This window comes from Alternaria ethzedia (genome assembly GCF_023757985.1).
Source record: "Alternaria ethzedia strain BMP 0044 chromosome Unknown scaffold_17, whole genome shotgun sequence".
Taxonomy (NCBI): Eukaryota; Fungi; Ascomycota; class Dothideomycetes; order Pleosporales; family Pleosporaceae; genus Alternaria; species Alternaria ethzedia.
The window spans coordinates 168937-187664 of NW_026056210.1; the positions used below are offsets into that span (position 1 = coordinate 168937).

Genomic DNA, 18728 nt, shown 5'->3' on the forward strand with positions numbered 1-18728 from the left:
GAGAAGCCTGAAAGTCTTAGGCAATATCACGCTGCCTCAGTGACCATCAAATGAGATCGCCTGTATTCCACCATCCCCTCGCCTTTTCCGGGGTGAATCCTCGTCTTTATCCTACATACCCCTCTATATCCCATCATATATCGCCCTCGCATCTACTTCGGCATACAATTGACATCAGCATCCTTCGGCTTCCACGGCAAGTCGTTCTTCAAGAACGAGTCCATATCATCCACCTCCCTCTTACAATCATAGTTCAGCGCCTTCACCGGACCATGCGGCCCCTCAAACAAGACGTTCATGTTGTATCCATTCGACAAAAGCACCTCCGCATAGTCCGTCGTCATACAGTCCCGGAAATGCTCAATCTTGTCGCCCTTGATCCGGTTCATGTAGCAGTTCTTCGGATCGTAGGTTCCGCGCTCGAATGCTGCGGCGATGGTGTTGCTCAAGACCTTGCGGACATCGGCGCGGCCGCCCCAGTCGGCCATCAGGACGGTCAGGCTGATTGACGCCTTGACGCGGCGCCTCTGGTACGGGGGACGCGAGGTGGACTCTACGACCGAGACGGAGAATGAAGCGGGCCTGTCCAGGCAATAGTTTTCGGAACAGAGCTCCTCGAGGGCCTTGTTGACGTCGTGGTAGAGGGTCTTGCTGTCGCCGACGTTGATGCCGTTGTGGCCTAGGTTGAGGGTGATGGTCTCGGAGCCGAGTGCTACATCGGTGGCTGTGGTCATTAGCAAGAGCTTTCGTCGCGGTGGGTGGCACTACTCACTTTCTCCCGTTCCGGTTGCTGGTGCAGCAGTAACTGTGAGCATGCTGCATGCTGTCAGGAAGACAGCAGGAACGGAGAACCTCATGGTGACTCCTCTGGTGCTGTTGCGTGAGGGCAATTGCTGAGGCGAAGATACGCCGTGAGTTTGAAGGTAGCGGCGATGGAGATGTAGAAGAGAAGGAGAAGAAACTTCGAGCCAGCAAGGTGAGGAGATTTTAGGGAGTCTGCAGGAGCTACGATGAACAATGAGCGAGGAAAGTGAAGGTGAAAATTTCTGCCGAGGGAAGGAGCAATGCTTTAGTTTGGAATGCATGGCAACCTGGAAGCTGTGGCCTTCATTCGGCCATGAAAGAAGCAGAAGCGAATCACAACTAGAAGGAAGATGTCAGGAAGGACTCAACTTCCTCATTTGATTGTACATATGAGGCAGCCCAAAAGAACATTTAGTAAATCAAAGAATCGAGAAGTGGAAGTGGCACATGAGAGCTTTGACTTTAGTCCTTCTTGATTCTGGATGTGATAGGGTGCACTGAACTGGTGCCAGTTCTGTACTATCACGGCATACCTAATGCGTAAAGTCCAAGAGCAAGATCTATTTGCTCTTGCCAGTGGGAATCTGGAACGCAACAACCGCCTCACCATGCGCAAAAGCGCGGTCGATGCGGAAGAAGCCCTTGCGGTCAAATTGTACGATATCATCGACCTTGAGCTCAGCAACATTGCAGTCAGCCATAGCCTTGGTCCTCGTCTCAGTCTCCTTGTTGAGGAAGTCGTCAAGGTTGTCATCCGGCTCCAGCTTGTCCTTTGTGATGAGGTAGTCGTAGTCAACCAGCTCAACAGGGATGAGATCTTGATCGTTGCTCAACCAAGTGACCTTCTTGGATGTCTTCTTGACATCTCCCTGAAGGTGAAGTTCGAGCTCGAGGCCGGTGACGGTCTTGAGGCCGTGCTTGGCCATCTCGAGGGGGTTGATGGAGTGGCTGATCTTGCGCACAATGGCGTTACCCCAGTTCATCAGTGTGATCTCCTCGTCTTGAGCGAAAGACTGCGCGTCGGCTTGCTCCATGATGACAGAGGAGCTGAAGACGATCTTCTTGTTACCGAGATCGTACTTGGCGTGTTTCGGCTTGTCCTCGGAGATGACGCCCTCGCGCGCGCCAATGATGGTGACGGGAACGCGACCAGAATCGTCAATCGCAGTGTAACGGGCAGCAGTAGGCTCAATGTGCTTCTTGTTAGTTGCCCAGAAGGCGAACCAGTCCTGGTTGACAATGTTCTTGGAAGGACCTTGCTTGAGGATGAACTCGCGGAGAGCCGGGATGACGGCACCATGGCGACGGACACCGCGGACAGTTGGCATGCGCGGGTCGTCCCAGCCCGCAACAATACCGGCATCAACGATCTTGGTGAGCTTACGCTTGGACAGCACCGTGCGGACAAAGTTTAGACGCGCGAAACCCCAGTTGTGCACCTTGCGCAGTTTGAGGTTCTTGATGAACCATTGGTACTGTGCGTCGCGGTCGTTGTACTCTGTTGTGCGTAGCGCGTGGGTGACGCCCTCAAGCGAGTCGACGATGGGGCAGCAGAAATCGTAGGTAGGGTAGATCTTCCACTTCTCGCCGGTGCGGTGATGTGCCTGGGGGTTGCAGCGGTAGATGACAGGATCGCGCATGGCCTTGTTCGGGTCGTCAACCGACATCTTTGCGCGAATGCACCACTTCAGGCCCTCCTCATTGCCCTTCTTCATCTCCTCGAAGTGCGCAAGGTTGTCCTCAACGCTGGCGTCACGACGGGCGCTAGCGACACCGTTCATGCGCTCGTCGCGCATCTTCTCCTGTACTGTGTCGTCTGCGTATGCCAGTCCATCCTTGATCGCCTGCACACAGCTCTCGTACAGCTGGTCGAACCAATCACTGGTGTATGAGACCTGGTCTGGCTTGATGCCGAGAAGCGCGCAGTCCTCGACGATAGCATCTTGGAACTCTTGCTTCTCCTTTGTGGGGTTTGTGTCGTCGAAACGTAGGATGAGCTTGCCCTTGTACTTCTCGTGCGCGAAATAGTCGTTGAGCAGCGCTGCCTTTGCGTGACCGATGTGGAGGTAACCTCTGCGATACAGTTAGAATTGGTTCGCATAGTTGAGAGAGTAACTTACGAAGGTTCAGGCGGAAACCTAGTAACAATCCCCGACCCATCACCCACATCCTGCAACCCAATATCATAATTCGCGTCATCGTTCTTGCCCCCCTCCTTCTTTCCCTTCGCCTTCCCATCCTCCTTCTTACCCTGTCCCCCACTGAGAACAACCACACTCTGTGGATACGCCTCCTCGATATACCTGAACCAGCGACACAGGTTCTTCATCAGATCCTGCTTGATGAAGGCGTGCGCAACGCGGTTCTCGCGGATCGTCTTCCATACTATGGTGTCGGCGTCGGAGAGGGTGTAGCCGACAATGTGGGAGCGGAGGGTGAGGTGGGCATCGAGTTCAAGGAGGTGGGGCTCAATTTGCTTGAGGTTGAGGGGCTTGAGTGCCTCGGAGCGTTGTTGCCATTCGGCGATTTGCGCGTCCATGTTGGCGGTGATACAGTGCGCGTATGGTGTTGTCGTCGGACAGTCCTTGGGGTTGGGAAAAAGACGTGGTGGGGTGGACTGATGACGCGGGGCAGCGCCTTATCGCCGAGCTTGGCAGGTACGAGTCACTATGGAGTACATGGCTGTCTTTTCTGTGCATCGACAGTTTAGTAGCGAGTGTTAATTAGATCAAGATGACTCACTAACAAGCATAACATACGCCTTTGACTCAGAACATAACCTGATATCGGTACGGGCTGATCATTGCGGTCACATTCGTCACACATCACAGTTGAAAAGCTCAAACATTGTCTTGTTACCAAATACGCCATAATAGTATTCTCACACCCCATATCCTACAGAAACGCCGAGTTATGCAAAAGCGCCGTCACGGCCGTCGCGGTCATACTATAACCAAACGCTATCATTACAAGTCATAATACGTACTTCGAAGAGAAAGGTTGCTACAACATCAAGCACACTCCCACTGAGCGAAAACACACCACCTCGCGCTTCGGTCGGCAAGTACCAAGCCTCGCCATGTGCCCTTCTCTCCAATCTTGATGATCGTCTCCCAAGCCGTACCGTCGGCATCGTTGGTACTGCTCATGTGCTCCGTCTTTCTCGTCAGGCGGATAATCTTGCCAGAGGGTGTTTGTACGGCTAGCTTAGCGGGCTTGTTACTCCTGCTGTCTGCTGATCCGGAGGAGCTTTGCGATGGGTTTGTGTAGTTGGAACCAGTGGCTGAGATGCTCTGCATGCTCATAGCAGAAGCAGGGCGGGCAAAGGGATTTGGCGACGCTCGGCCGTGCATCGCAGGACTGGGTTCGGGCGACTTTGTGAGGGATGATGGATGCTGGCGCACGCAAAAGACGAAAGTATTGTTTAGAGCCAAATTGGCGCACTGTGGCTGAGCGACGTATAGATCGTTTCGTTGAGCATGGGGCGTAGGGTGGAGTGTCAAAAATGAGTACGGAGGGTTGGTGCCGGTATGCGTCATTGGGAGGCCGATCGCCAGGTTATGAGGGTTCATCTTGTTTGAGTGCTGAGAAACGTTAGCATGCATGTATTGACAGTTTCATAGAATAAACTTACCATGAGCCCCCGAGGTCCTGCATAGATTTTCAGGACACCCTGACCTCCATCACCCGGTAGAAGAGCTTTGACGGTATATCTCTTCTGGCCGCCGTACCATTCAGCTTGCGCCAATGCCGGCTTTTTGACAATTTCACCGCTTTCGAAAAAGTCGCCGTCCATGTCTTGTGAGTAAGATCTTGCCTCGACTTCTGCAACGCATTCTACGTCTTCCGGCACGTCAATATACACGTGACCCATCTCGAGGTTGTCCAAATTGAGAAGGCTAGTGTCAAAGTTGACCATATTGAGACCGTGGCGGAAATAAGCCGGTGTTGCGCAAGGCAGAGCCATCAGCACCTCGTGAGGCTGTGGAGGGCAAATGTGTTGCTGTTCGGGCAGGAGCGGAACATGAGAATAGCAAATCTCCATGGGACGAGCGAGGAAGTACCACGTCTCCGCCACGGATGATCCCGCCGTTGAGTAGTGGACTCGCTTTGGATTTGTAGGCCCAGCAAGCGAGCAGTCCATGATACGCCACTCGCCCTCAACGATGACAGCGTTCCAGAAGTGATTCGGTCGGGCAACGCTTTCCAGATCCAGAGGTTCGCCAGGCGTCTTCAAATAGCCACGAACAACTTCAGCATGCATTCCAACAGAAGCGCACATCTCTGCCACAACCATGGCGATCTCTTGAGAGCATCCACGCTTGCCCTGAATCACATGCTTCGGGTCCATCTCGCCTTCGAAGTCGTCCTCCCACGCGATACGCTCGCTGACCCAGGTAAAGATGGCCCGTAATCGTTGCATGTCGCTCCGGTAAGGTCGGCAAACGTATGCCTGAGCCAAGGTTGCTGGGTTAGTTCCAAGTGGAACGCTGTTGATGAATCGCGTGCTTTTGTCAACGTGGCCAAGACTGGTAGCTGCAAAATCGGTAGGCTCGGTGATGGGAAGGCCGTCAAGACCCTCGTCGCCTTCCGCTGACTCGTACAAGATCTCAATCGGGTTCAAGACGGGGATATCCATCATTTGGCATCTTTCGGCTCGCTCCGCACGCTCGTTCTTGCTGAGAGAGTTGGATCGGTTGACGTCACGGCGGACTTGTACCCAATCGACCGTCCCCAGCCCCGTATCTCTCGAGGGGTTTGCCGTGTGGGTCGCTTTGCCTCCTTCAATACTTGTTGACTCGTTGCTGTCCATCCGGCTTGCGGCGCGACTGGTTGCACGACCCGCTGCTCGGCTAGCAGCTCGGGATCCTGGCCTGCTTATCGTATCGATGGTGCTACGAGCATTTGCCGCCTGAGTCTTCGCCGTGTCTATCATCTTGCGGAAGAAGCCGCTGCGCTTCGTCTTCAGAGGCTGCCTCAGTCCACCAAGCGGATCCGGGTCGTCTGTTGCTGGTGTGCTAACCTCAGCTTGTTGGTTATCACTGGAACCAGGTCGTGGCTGTGAAGCGTGGCTGGAGTGATACGTGACACCAGTAAAGGGCGTCTCTGGTCGTCCATCGTCGAAGCCGTATCCCTTCCCAGCTGTGTCCTTCGTGTTCATTACGCTCTTCGGTCGGTCTTTGCCGAACTTCTTGCGGTAGTAGCTTCCGGCGCTTGTAGCACTCATGTTCGTCGCAGAGTGTCCAGACATCAAGCTGCGATCGGTGCTGCTGCTGGTATGGGTCGTAGTCGTAGAGTTCGTTTTGCTCGTAAATGTTCGTCCAAGGGCATTGCGTCCCATGTTGTAAGCAGATTTGCGGTGGTTAAGCAGTTTCGAGCCCTTCCGTTGAATTTCTGGGTCAGTGTCTGCCCTCGAGGATCCAGGCCTCTGATGGGAGCTTTTCAGAGGTACAGTTGGTCCTTCATCCTCGCCAATGAAAAGTTCACCGTTCCTGGCTTGTTCCTGCTGCTTCATTCGCCTCAGACGACTTTCCATGCGCTTCATGTAGTTGTTGACGTCTGGAAGGCCTTCCTCTTCATCCTCATCACCCTGGTCCATCGCGGACTGTGCCCTGACCTTCTTCGCTGACTCTTGGTACACTTGATCGTATGCGTCTGGAGACCACGGGTTCGCTGGAGTTGGAGAGTCTTCTGGCGATTCGTTACTGTTCGACGTTGTCATATCCTGCAGAGACGTCATGACATCATCCATTGCTGCCGTAAGCGGGGAAGGTGTGAAGTGGCCTGCACGTGTTCTTGGGTCAGGCGAGGGCGGTTCGGGTGTGATGAAACCGTTGTGGGAAGGAGGCGCGGGAGATGGAGCTCTGCTGGGGTCATAAGCAACACGATGCGGTGGTGGAGGTGGAGGTGGCGGCGAGCCAACGTCTGCTTCGAATCCGTCATCGTAAGGCGCAGGCGATGGACCGCGGCTGTGATCGTCGTAATCGAGTTGGTGTTGGTAAGGAGATGGCGATGGGCCTCGGTCGTATGCGCGGTATTGGATCGAGGGGGCTGGTGAGGCAGCGCGCGAACGCTCGCCAAACGATGGGGCTGGCGAAGGTCCACGGTCGTATGCTCGGTACTGGAACGAGGGCGCAGGAGAAACAGCTCTCGAGTGCTGCTGGTAGTGAACTGGGGGTGCTGGTGAGGCTGCGCGGTATAAATCCTGACTTTGTCGTGGAGGAATTGGCGACGCTGCCCGATAATAGTCTTGATGTTGTCTCGGGGGTGCTGGCGAAGCTGTTCGGTATAGGTCTTGTATCTGTTGTGGGGGAGCTGGAGATGCCGCTCTGGCGTAGTTTCGGTGTTGTATGGGAGGTGCAGGTGACACTCCACGAGGCTGGTATTGATATTGGGCTGGAGGTGCGGCAGCCTGTGGCGGGATGTACGAGCCGCGTCGGATGGGAGGTGCTGGTGAGACGGCGCGAGGTTGGTAGCGGTATTCGGCGGGCGGTGCGGGAGAGGGTGCGCGTGCGTGCGAGCCGTGTCGTGAGGGCGGTGCTGGCGATACAGCTCGTGCTACAGGCGTCCTCTTGGAGGCGGGTCGCGGTGACACTGCGCGCAGGTTCGACTGTTTTCTTGTCGACGTGGCGGGGGACGGGCTGTCTCGGCTCTCGATAGACGACCTCTTCATCGACGAGTAGGGGGACTTGGTCTTGACACTGCCGTTTGGTGAGTTGATGCCGCCGGCCTTGAGCCTCTCTCGCGCCGCTGCAGCTGGATTCGGGGCGCCTGCAGCCGCATAGGCCGTGAAGGGCTTCCTGAACATGCTCTTCTGCTTCTGTGGCGCGGGCTTCGGCTGTTCCTGGGCACTGTTCTGCCTCGACATGCTTCCGCCGCTGCCGTTGCGCGCCCATGGCTGGTAGTCTTCGCTGAGCAGCTCGACAAAGTTGGATGGAAACAGGCCGACCATACGCCTGTCGCGCTTCAACCGGCCCATCCACCAAGCTCCATCGCCGGCATTGAGGACTTCAATCAGATCGCCTTCTATGAATCCGAGATCGCGTTTGGTCTAGTATAGTTGTCAGATAAGTTGCAACAGTAACTCAGCTTCCGTCTGAACTCACCTCGCCTCCCCATGAATAGACAGCTTTGCACCAGCAAGGAAAGCGCACTGGAAGCGCCTGGCCGACTGCCATGTTGGGTATTATGTGGATGTTGTATTACACAGTACTTGGTGTTGACCGGCAACTTGTTCGGGGTATGCACGGCGCGTGGATGACATGCGTCGATTAGAATAGTGAAAGGCGGCGTCGATTAGGTGTGGGACGCGCAAAATGCTCCAGCGAAAGACAGATGTCGATGGTAGCAATGGGAGAGAGCAGTTCTCTGTGGTCACGCCCCGATTGATAGCGGGGATGTGGTATGGTAAAGCTAAGCAGGGCCTATCGCAACCTGACGTCCCGTCTTGGTTGGGTAAACACGATTCAGCGACCGCTCCCCGGGCAACCGCGACCCGCACTGGCCAGCAGGCGGCCCACTTCGCCTACCACGTCACACAATCTTCAACTCTACACCGCGACATTCGCTTTATCTTGCGCACTCGCCCTGCATAACCGCCTTTGTTGCGCATCTAGTTGCGCATTATTGGCGATGCTGCATCTTCGTTATGCATTGGGCCGCTATAGAACTACTGCGCTGGCGCCCTCGAACAGATGTTCCCACCATCGGGCACACTCTACAGCTGTCTTGTTGTTGTACGCTAATGTGAACAGGCCTCTAGCCCTCCTACTAACAGCGGTCTAACGGCAGTAGGCGCGCGCGACTTGTCGCCTTGCCTGCGCTCGGGTCACCAGCTGAGTATACAAGGCTGGCTGATCACGATCCACAATCTGTCGACCAAATGCCAAGCCTCACACCCCATCGCCATCATCACAGAAATCAAGGAACATCGAACTGAGGTAAACGCATTGTAATTTTGTCCAAAGCTACTGAGATCGAGCGCTATGAATGCGGGCAAAGGTAGAAGGTAAGCACCACTAGGGCGTGCAATGTGTAAAAAAAGACCGATTCCTCCTCAACTTGACTGCCTGATGGAACACCAGTGAGCGAAACGAGTCGCTTACTGTCCGTTCCACAGCTTGGGGCCGGGCATGGGGTAAGACTTGGGGTTGTTCCTGGGACTGTGTTAGTATGTCTGGCACGAGAATTCCGTACGGTTGGGATGAACTTACCACTTGTTGAAGGCAATACCGGCGTCGTTGGCCTTGTAAAGACCGGGGATCTTGACTGTGGGGGACAGCTTGCCAGTACCAGAAGACTCAATCTTCAGCTGGAAGCACTCCATGTAGAACTGAGCCTTGCCAACGTGGCCCTCGTGGATGGCGATGTGCTCAACGCGGACAAGGTACTCGCCAGCAGGGATGCTCTTCTGGATGGTCCACTCAAGGCGGTCCTTTTGCCAGCTGTCCCAGGCAGTGTCGACACCGGGCTGGCTGGGGTTGATGAGGCCGCTCTCCATGACCTTGGTCCAGTCACCGCTGCCATCGTAGTTGGCGACGCTGCTAGGGGCCTTGGAGATGTAGACGAAGCCCGGGCCGGGGTGCTCGATCTTCTCGTTGAATGCGAGCTTGAAGCCAATCTTGTCACCGGCCTTGACGGTGTAGGTGGGAACACCTCCAGCCTTGGCTCCCTTGTTGCACCTCAGGTCGGGGGAGTTGACGATGTCGGCGGTGAACGAGGGCATGTAGGAGTTGGTGTTCTTGCGGGTGTAAGCATAGTCACCACCAATGGCCTGGTTGTTGACCATGAGGCGGTTGAAGATGTAGTGCGCATCGACCGTCAAGGGCGCAAGAAGAGAGAGGATGATTGAGGCCTTCATGTTGATGGTAAAGAATGAATATGTTCAAAAGAAGTGAATGTAAAAAGTTGGAAGCGAATGTACTGGTTGGTATCGAATGCTGGATGATTGCGATGATTTTTACAACACGGTAACCACTGCGATACTTATACAAACCAGTTTCCCAGCGTGGTTCACCGCATCGTTCCGCTCCATTGGAGGGATATCCATTTTTCGGTCCCTAAATTTCATCAACACCCATTCTCTTCATCTAATCTACACGGCGCCACCCCACCCCCAAGGCGTCATAAGCCATCCTAAGCCCATAGTACCCAGTCGCATAGAACGATTCTTTTGTTCTAGTCTCACTTTAGATGAAAACAGGAGTCCCAACCACACGTTGAAACCTATTTAAGCGGTGGAAGCGCCGTGCCAAGCCTCGACACTACCAACACAACCACAGCGGAAACCGCTGTCGCCAAGATCTGGGGTGATCATGCGTTTCACGTTTTGAATCTCTGGCACCTTGGCGAATATGCACCAAAAGAAACCGCCGATATTGGAATTCTCCTATTCGTTCCGCGGATGCCACCCGGGCTGTGTAGGGATCCACTACCCGCGATGCGAATCCGATTTCACGATAGCAATGGTCCGTCGGCTGCCGATATTGGTCATCGTAGCGTTCGGGCCACGGTCTGGACTTCCGACTGTTCTGAACGAGATTGGTGGTGAGGCGGAAGCCTAGCTTCACACACTCGCACACACCACATGTCAACGGGAACGGAACGTCCAAGCCGCCGTGAACCTTGAAATTTCCTCCGCTCGCAAGGATGCCTGGTAGACAGGTGACAGCCTCCTTGTCAATTGCAATACCGCTAGATGCCAAGGCTGCGTTGTCGTACAGGATCGGCCGCACAACTTCTGGAAACAGATCAATATAGTCGTGCGGTGGCGTTGGACAATTAGAGTAGGTGGCACGCCCTGTTTCTCCTCGCTGACCCACGAGTCGATGCATGATTGCAGACCGCTCCATCTGGAATTCTGAGAGTAACAGATTCTCACGCAGGTACGCTCTCACTACTTTCTACACTGACGATTTTTGTCGTTAAGCATCGAAATACTCACGATCATAGGTACCGTCACTCAATAAGCCCACGCGTCTTCCGATCATGGCACCAGTCCAGACGATGGAGTACTCGCGATCGAACAAATCCATATAGCACTAGTAGGCTACGATAACGTCCCCCACCTGTTACATTCTCCTCGTAACTTGTCGATGCTGTTGAGAATGCTATTCAGCATCTTCTCCCCCTCGCTAATCTTCACAGACAGCTTTGCAAGCATGACACCGAGCTCAGGGCCGTAGCACTGCCTCACATCTCCCTCCTTCGCGCTCAACAGAAACCGATCGACCTCTCTATCGAATGCCGGATCATTACGCATAAACTCTACCAACTCGAAGACTCGGTCTCGAATCTTGGGTGGAAATGCTCCGATACATAGTTTAGTCCTGCACATCGGACACGATGCATCCATCTCTTTATGGTTGACAGCGAGCGTGTTGATCCAAGCCTGAAGGCATTGCTCGCCTATATAATGGCCACAGATCGTCTTTACAGCTGGCTCCACATCATCTCGTCCAATCTGATCGGAGAAGCTGCGTCCGCATATCTCACACTCTTCGAAACCAGCCTCTACTGCTTCGTCCGTGGCGCGTTCCGTGAAGCCTTGGACGAGCTTCATATCCCCCATACTCCTACCGATATCCATAATATTAGCCGAAGGTTCACCCAGAGATTTCCACTCGAGGATAGTCAGATGGCCGATGTGCAAAAACAAGGCCGACCATTCCTCAGATGAGGGTAGACATAGGAGCTCATGTTCACATGGGGCCAGCATCCATTTCTTGTCTTGTGGTAGAATCAGACACTGCTCAGCTGGATCGTCTTGCCAAGTCCCCTGGCGTATGTAGCGTGGATAACCTCGGGCAGGGAATGTATCCAGGTTCCTCTCGGCCTTTTTCATCAGCCACAGTATGCGCGCGATCACAAATGTACGTCCGGTGCATTCTATATCGTGATCCGGATGGGCTGGAATATATGCAGTAGTATTGTAATCCGGTAGGGCAAATAGCTCCTTCCCCTCTTTGGCGTATCTGAGCTTACGCTCGAGGCTGTGAAGTTGTCGTAATGACTTTAGATATCTGTCGATGAGAGCTTTGTTCCACTTCTCTTGTAGGAAAAGGATTGAACGGGGCTCTGTTAGATCCATTAGGATTGTCGTTTTCAATCTATGAATGTGGACGTCGCAAATCTGGATCGCGTTGGTAAACTGGTCGAGTATCTTGACGACATCTTCATATGCAGACTTCAGCTGTGGCTGTGTCATTCCCTCGATGTTTGTTCGTTCGAGAAGGCGCTCGACTCCTGTATGTATCTTCTTACACTCATCAAACATAGTGCTTTTTAGAATCCGTACAGGTGTCTTACTCTCGTCTGCTGATTTGAGGGACATGGTTGATGGTTCGTTCCTATGTACGGTTGAGGGTGGGTTTGGTGATCTGTGAGGAAGTCACTCCGAGGCACTGTTATTGTACAACAGATCTATCCGCAAGTAAGCAGGCAGCAGCAACCCATGGGGACTAAATCACTGTACCGTCTGTTGAATGACAATGTCAGCATTGTCTAAGTCGTAATTTCTTCGAGGCGCAATTATACATTCACCTTACGGCAAAACACCAATATTTTAGCTGAACTTCACTCTCTTGGTCGCCTGTGCCTTCGCAACCAACACCTCTTTCTCGAGCGTTTCACTTCAAACCAAGCATCCAGCTACATTGAGACTCACCGACGACGAAATGGCACACCAAAACGAATTAAAAGAAATTGAGCTCCAAGTCCCTGACCCCTTCAAGGCCTGCGAAGCCCTCCTCATGCAGATCGACGCCTTCCCCGAGGAATTCCTCAACGGCAGGTTGACTCCCGAAAACTTTCCTTCAGTTTGTCAGCGTAGCGCCAAGCTACTCGAAGATATGAAGGCTGCTCTGAGTGAAGCCAGGACCAAGGTCTCGGTGGAGAACAGGCATATGTGGGTAGAGCATTGGACTTGGATGCAGCTGTATGAGGAGGGCGTGGCGACTATGGAGCAAATCAACAACAAGCTAGATGGTCCCGACAGGCGGGAGATGATATTGACGCAATTGATAGTTGTACGTGAGTCTGCAAACAGAACGACAGACCTTCTAAAGCGCATGATGGCGGCGATGGATCAGAGGGAGAGGGAGGCTGCTTTGGCGCCGCTTTCGCCAGACGGCAATTGATGTATGTCATTGCTTTATCAACTGAGCGCGTACTGGTAGTTGGCTAGATAGCGTGAAGTAGAGTTCTGACAAATCCAAAGTTCGGATCGTGACGATTGCTGAACCCTCATATCGCGTTGAATGCACGCCGCAACTGTGCGCTACGTGATGGCTCAGGTATCACCAACAAACTCTTTCCGATCATGTTGTCGGTGGGTGCGATTCAATAACGAAGTCTTCACTTCATCTATTCACTGATCATGAACATTGATGTGTTGCGACAGCGATCTCTCCCGGCTAGAGGCACAGACCCTGTTAACATACCTCTGCGAATCGTTATACACCAGGCTTGACACGACCGAAATTCCCAAAGCTCACGGAAAAGCCTTGGTACTGCCGGAAACCGTGCTCGTTCTCTAGACTACTTCTCAGCACATCAGGAGCCTGAACACCGACATCAACCATGGACCCCAGGATAGTCATGATGATGCGACAGATGCAACTGGAAATGCAGATGAGAGCGCAGTTGGAAGAAGCGCAAATGCAGGGCATGACGCCAAGACAACGCCTGCAAATGGCGGAACAGCAGCGCATGAGAGCGATGATGATGGCGGCTCAGCGCGAGCAAATGATGGAAGCGCAACAGGAACAGATGATCATGGCCGCATATCGCCAGCAGATGATGGCAGAGCAGATGCGCATGGCTGGCGGAGGTGCAGGAGGGCCGATGCCACCGGGCGGCATGCCTTTCCCGCGGGGCCCGATGTTTTTCCCTGGAGGTATGGGCGGGCCGGGACCCGATCCTCGAAATCATCCGCGAGCTGAATCCCCGGATCATACTTCGGATTCCGACGGGCCTCGCGACGCTGGACCCGATGGAGGGTTGCCAAGACGCGCTGGTGTTCGAAACGGACGACCTGGAGTTGTGTATGGAGACTGGGAGGTCGAGGAAGTAGAGAATGAGAAGTAGAAAAGCTCATGGTGTTGAGCAAGCTATCTGCAAAGCTCTGCGCGATTGAGTCTGCCGTATGGCGCAAGGGCAGGGTTATGTGCCATTACTATAATGACCCAAGGCTTGCAGGTGTCCGTGGAATCTTGAACATAGCCAATACACTCTTTATAAAGATTTACCGTTGCAATTGTGTACGGCCATACCTGCGCAATTGGCCTCCGTGCACATGACAAATGGAAACTTGAACTGGCGACGGAGCTTGAAAATAGTGCACGAGTCTTTGGTCTTCCGCAGTGCTTCAAGTCGAAATCCATGGTTGCGGTCTCATTAAGCTCTGGGGGTGGGCTTTGCCGCGCCGCGAAGGATCAGAGGCTGTGTTGATTACTGATACTAAGGTGCCGCTGTGCCGTGGTAAAGTCGAGGAGTGAGAAGAAAAGCACGAGAGCAGTGCCTGCAACCAGGTCGCGATAGCTCATGTTTCTACCCACTGTTCTTATTCCCATGTGGAAAGTAAATCGCGAAAGATCATTGTAACTGGTGTCGAACGACAGGTGGTACTGGAGGAGAGGATGGATTGCGCAAGGGGTTTGTAATCGTAAGTGGGGCCGCCGCCTTCTCCGCTTCCCAAAGAAGGAACAACCACCGCAAGCGGGCAGAATTGCCGATCTGGTACATCATCCCACAAGCTTACCCATCACCTATGTAGCCGACGCGATTATATAGCATTGAAATGAGGGCGATGCCATACATGACATCTCTGATACATTCTGACATCTAAAATGCATTCCGCGAACGGCCACACCAATGGTCACCAGCCGCCAATCGGACCTCGGCTATTCTCCGTCAAGCAACCACCATCACTGGACGAGTTCAAGAAACTTACAACGGAGTCTGTTCCCTGCCACTACCCACTAGCAAGCAAGATCGAAGCGAATGTGCCGATATATAATTTGCCCGACTACGCCTCGCTCTCCCCAGAACAACGCTCAGCATTACAGGATGAATTTTACCACATCCTACTTTCCGGACCAGGCGTGTTCGTCACCAAAGGTCTCTGCAAAGACGTATCTCTTCTTCAAAACGTAAACAACGTGTATGCAAACATCATTGCAGAAGAGAAGAAAGTGGCCGGCAAACGCGGCGACCACTTTGCTGGAGCCGGCGCGAACGATCGCATTTGGAACTCCATTTCGAAACACTGCGAAAAAGACCCAGAGTCATTCGCGCAGTACTACACAAACCCATGGCTACCTCTGATATCTGAAGCCTGGCTCGGCCCACACCACCGCCTCACAGCACAAGTCAACATTGTGAAGCCAGGCGCGAAGGCCCAGATTTCGCACAGAGACTACCACATTGGCTTCCAGGACAACGAATCTTGTGCGAAGTTTCCGAAGGCGATGCAAGTCGCGTCACAGTTTCTCACGCTACAAGGAGCTGTCGCACACTCAGACATGCCAGTGGAGAGTGGACCGACGCGATTGCTGCCGTTCAGCCAGAAGTTTGACGAAGGATACATGGCATACCGCCTCCCTGAGTTCCAGGACTACTTCCTTGAGAAGTATGTATCTGTGCCACTGGAGATGGGTGACGGTCTCTTCTTCAATCCAGCGCTGTTCCATGCCGCAGGTCAGAATGACTCCGCGGATGTCATGCGTTCTGCCAATCTGCTCCAGATCTCATCAGCGTTTGGTAAGCCGATGGAATCTATCGATACGTATGCACTTGTTGAGAAGACCTGGGAGGGATTGTTGGTAATGTACCAACAGCATGGACTAAGCGATGAGCTCAGAGCTCTCGTCAGCGTTGTCGCTGAAGGATACCCTTTCCCGACCAATCTTGATAGAAGGGTACCTGAGACGGCTGGCATGGCACCCGAGAGCGAGCAGGATGTTTTGATAAAGTCGCTCAAGGCCGGCTCTGAGAAGCAAACAGTGTTGGACACGTTGACGAGGATGCGAGAAGAGTCGAAGGCTTGATGCTGTATTGTGTGTTCTCGGTGGATGGTTCACATGGAAGCGCGACATCACGTTCCAGCAACAATGTCTAAAGTATGAACTCTATCAAACGCTGCACACCATTCCCTTGTGACACTGTACTTTCCATTTCGCAGACCCTGACGTTGACCAGCCTCAACGGTCACAGCAAACACCGGGAAGCTGCTTTAGTTTGTCGACACGTCTCGCTCCTCCAACGCCTGCCACTATCCCCAAGACGTAAAAATCATGACCTTCCCCATAGCGACCCTCCTTCATCCCGTCGTATCACAAGCCCTGGCTGACGCCGAACAAAAAGCGAAACACGGTATCCTGGAGACTCTACCCGGACACCGAAGCATGGCCTTACGACCCGAAGAGAACACCAGCGGCCCTCTCGTAGCCTCTCCAACGTCTCCAAAACCGCGAGATGAAGTCAGCTTTCCACTACCCCTACTTTCTTCACCCACCAGCCCACCTCAAAATCCACACACACCCACTCACGTAGCCCTCACACCAGACTCCGAATTCTGCATCATTGAAGCCGAACTCGCAAACTGTCAACTGACACGCGAAGCGCTCCAAAGACGCGAATCCGCGCTCAAAGAACGCAAAGCAGAAATCATAAGAGAAACAAAGATGAGGCTTGACAAGGAGGTGCGAGATTTGACGGCACAGGATCAAGAAGAGACCGATCAAGGACTGTTCATGCGCGATGTGCAAAGGAGAGTAGAGGTTAATCTGAAGAAGGCAGATGAGAAAGATGAAGCTTCATCGGAGAAATTAGACAAAGCAGAGCCAGTGGAGGACAAGAAAACGGTCCCCATCAGTGCGCCAGAGCGGAGGAGACTTGCGCGTCTTGCACTGTTGAAGCAAGACCCTAGGTTAGGAAGATGATATTGATATGGATGCTTAACTACGTCTCCCGCACCCATGTGCTCACAATTCTAGTCATGCCACACTGATATGCTGGTGCTCTCATACACGCATCTCTCCTAGTACGCCACTTAATCAAGAGTGAAATACTCCGCAATCTCGGGGAAAAGTCTGCCCATCCTCTCCGATGTGACTTCGTCCACCTTGAGGATCGGGTCGAGTTTGTACGTAAGCCACAGTATCTTTATGTTGAGACAGGTCATGGCGCGGGCTTGTACCGAGACTTCGCCTGTTGTCTTTTAGTAAGAGTAAGGGATATAGCGGAAGTGCCTCACGTCTGTGATCTGCAGCAGTGTTCTCGATGATCTTGTTTAGATCCATAATCTCGTCTTGCAACTTTGTGAGTTGCTGACTGTAGTGATAGTTTGCATCGCGCTGTGCAGTGGTGGGTGCGACTGGGTGCCCTGACGAGGACATTGTGTACGGATTGGTGTTGTTAAATGGAGATACTTGGGAAAAGAATCAAATGTATTGCGCTGATGTGGCAGCGGGTTATCGTATCGCATCAAAGACTCATATACCACTTCGAAGTCGAGCGCTAACACCGACACGAAGGCGGCAAAGGCTAGACACAATGTGAAGACTGTATGATTAATTACACAAACTCTCTTACTCCGCTGTACTGATCGGAATGCTTGTGTGTGATGTTAAGATGTTTGAACGTACTTCAAGTATAGCGTCGCTGGCCGAGGCGCGTTCGCTCCTTACTGGAATGCTTGCGTATTGATCAGTGTGCCGTTCAGCTATGCAAACACATTCACCCTTCCATATCGCCAAGTACGCATATATCCTCTTGCCATAATTGTCATCGACAACTAGCGTCACTCTATCACACTTCTTACGCGACAAACCTTGACATATACACAGCGCCTAAGCATCACTCACTCCGCACCCTACCTCATTCTCAACCTACCACATCAAACCATCACACTCAAGTCACCGAATATGTCACACAACACCCCCGACAACCTCCTTAAGCTCGCCGCCGACCTGAACAAACTCGGTGGAGAACTCTGCGCCATCGGTGGCAAACTAGCGACAGCCGCCACAACCCTGGAGCAAGAAGCTGCGAATGTTGCTCTTGCCAATGCGCAACGGTGGGGCGTCGATGTACAGGTATGCATTCGCTAGAAACGAGTTGTCAGGCTCAGAGTACAGTTGATACTGACAACATGCGCAGGTCGCTGTGAGAGCTGGTCCGCATGGCCAGTGGGTTGGCCAAGGAAACGAGATCGTTATTAATGGGGTGAAGAAATAGTGGTAGTGCTGAGCGAGAAATGCGGAGGAAGGGAGGGGAGAAGGCAGCCACGGCATGTGCATATGGAAGGCGCGGGGATGAACATCAGTCAGGCGCGATGGTTCGCACAGAGCCGTGTGGTGCGGAAGGAGAAGCGGAGAGCAGTGACAACACTCGTTGTAGATCAGTGTAACATCATTCTCATACCAAGATTTTCTGGCTCCTTTGCGACCATCGTGATGTTGCATAGAAGCGAACGCAGATTGTGGGTAAGACTTCTCCCCGCATGTCGGTGGTTTTACCCCTCTTCACATATTGGGGTTTAGTGCTGCAGAGTTTTATCAGATCATCAGATAAGATGCGACACCGGATGCCCCAACAGCCACTCACAACTCAAGATCAGCTCCGAACCATCTCCAGCCTATATCGCTCATGTAAACTTAATGTTGTACGCGTAGACACATTCGACGCGACTGGCTGCACCAGAAATGGCGGTCTGTCTTCGGAGAACGGAAGCTTGGGTTCGGCGGTGGTGTGATTTCGCCCATGCCCGGAAGTTGACGAGCCAAGCTGCGGAGCTGGGCACGGGCGGACGTACATTCGGTATAATCCTGAAAAACTCATTTACGGATAGCGGAACTCTGAGGGTCGTCACATGCAGGCAGATGTGTGAATTGAAAGATTATCATTTGACCCGTGGTTGGGTT

General features: G+C 53.0%; 10 protein-coding genes across 10 annotated transcripts; 4 read left to right on the forward strand and 6 right to left on the reverse strand.

The window, feature by feature from the left end:
• Positions 1 to 152: 152 nt before the first annotated feature.
• On the reverse strand, positions 153 to 857 carry J4E87_006786 (uncharacterized protein; the record flags this gene model as incomplete). Its single annotated transcript, XM_049378387.1, has 3 exons — positions 153 to 724; positions 773 to 816; positions 853 to 857. The coding sequence occupies 3 exons, from the start codon at positions 855 to 857 to the stop codon at positions 153 to 155; spliced, it is 621 nt and encodes a 206-aa protein (XP_049231780.1).
• A 507-nt stretch (positions 858 to 1364) lies between these two features.
• J4E87_006787 (uncharacterized protein) lies at positions 1365 to 3343 on the reverse strand (the record flags this gene model as incomplete). The annotated part of the gene is made up of 2 exons (XM_049378388.1): positions 1365 to 2877; positions 2925 to 3343. 2 exons carry the CDS (start codon positions 3341 to 3343, stop codon positions 1365 to 1367), a joined length of 1932 nt encoding a protein of 643 aa, XP_049231781.1.
• Positions 3344 to 3815: 472 nt separating this feature from the next.
• J4E87_006788 (uncharacterized protein) lies at positions 3816 to 7982 on the reverse strand (the record flags this gene model as incomplete). The annotated part of the gene is made up of 3 exons (XM_049378389.1): positions 3816 to 4388; positions 4439 to 7855; positions 7911 to 7982. 3 exons carry the CDS (start codon positions 7980 to 7982, stop codon positions 3816 to 3818), a joined length of 4062 nt encoding a protein of 1353 aa, XP_049231782.1.
• Positions 7983 to 8905: 923 nt separating this feature from the next.
• Positions 8906 to 9664, reverse strand: J4E87_006789 (uncharacterized protein; the record flags this gene model as incomplete). Its single annotated transcript, XM_049378390.1, has 2 exons — positions 8906 to 8960; positions 9018 to 9664. The coding sequence occupies 2 exons, from the start codon at positions 9662 to 9664 to the stop codon at positions 8906 to 8908; spliced, it is 702 nt and encodes a 233-aa protein (XP_049231783.1).
• Positions 9665 to 10852: 1188 nt separating this feature from the next.
• On the reverse strand, positions 10853 to 12136 carry J4E87_006790 (uncharacterized protein; the record flags this gene model as incomplete). Its single annotated transcript, XM_049378391.1, has 1 exon — positions 10853 to 12136. One exon carries the CDS (start codon positions 12134 to 12136, stop codon positions 10853 to 10855), a length of 1284 nt encoding a protein of 427 aa, XP_049231784.1.
• A 343-nt stretch (positions 12137 to 12479) lies between these two features.
• J4E87_006791 (uncharacterized protein) lies at positions 12480 to 12941 on the forward strand (the record flags this gene model as incomplete). Its single annotated transcript, XM_049378392.1, has 1 exon — positions 12480 to 12941. One exon carries the CDS (start codon positions 12480 to 12482, stop codon positions 12939 to 12941), a length of 462 nt encoding a protein of 153 aa, XP_049231785.1.
• A 1710-nt stretch (positions 12942 to 14651) lies between these two features.
• J4E87_006792 (uncharacterized protein) lies at positions 14652 to 15851 on the forward strand (the record flags this gene model as incomplete). Its single annotated transcript, XM_049378393.1, has 1 exon — positions 14652 to 15851. The coding sequence occupies one exon, from the start codon at positions 14652 to 14654 to the stop codon at positions 15849 to 15851; it is 1200 nt and encodes a 399-aa protein (XP_049231786.1).
• Positions 15852 to 16097: 246 nt separating this feature from the next.
• J4E87_006793 (uncharacterized protein) lies at positions 16098 to 16745 on the forward strand (the record flags this gene model as incomplete). Its single annotated transcript, XM_049378394.1, has 1 exon — positions 16098 to 16745. The coding sequence occupies one exon, from the start codon at positions 16098 to 16100 to the stop codon at positions 16743 to 16745; it is 648 nt and encodes a 215-aa protein (XP_049231787.1).
• Positions 16746 to 16855: 110 nt separating this feature from the next.
• On the reverse strand, positions 16856 to 17201 carry J4E87_006794 (uncharacterized protein; the record flags this gene model as incomplete). The annotated part of the gene is made up of 2 exons (XM_049378395.1): positions 16856 to 17013; positions 17060 to 17201. 2 exons carry the CDS (start codon positions 17199 to 17201, stop codon positions 16856 to 16858), a joined length of 300 nt encoding a protein of 99 aa, XP_049231788.1.
• A 528-nt stretch (positions 17202 to 17729) lies between these two features.
• Positions 17730 to 18042, forward strand: J4E87_006795 (uncharacterized protein; the record flags this gene model as incomplete). Its single annotated transcript, XM_049378396.1, has 2 exons — positions 17730 to 17900; positions 17965 to 18042. 2 exons carry the CDS (start codon positions 17730 to 17732, stop codon positions 18040 to 18042), a joined length of 249 nt encoding a protein of 82 aa, XP_049231789.1.
• Between the last annotated feature and the right edge of the window lie 686 nt (positions 18043 to 18728).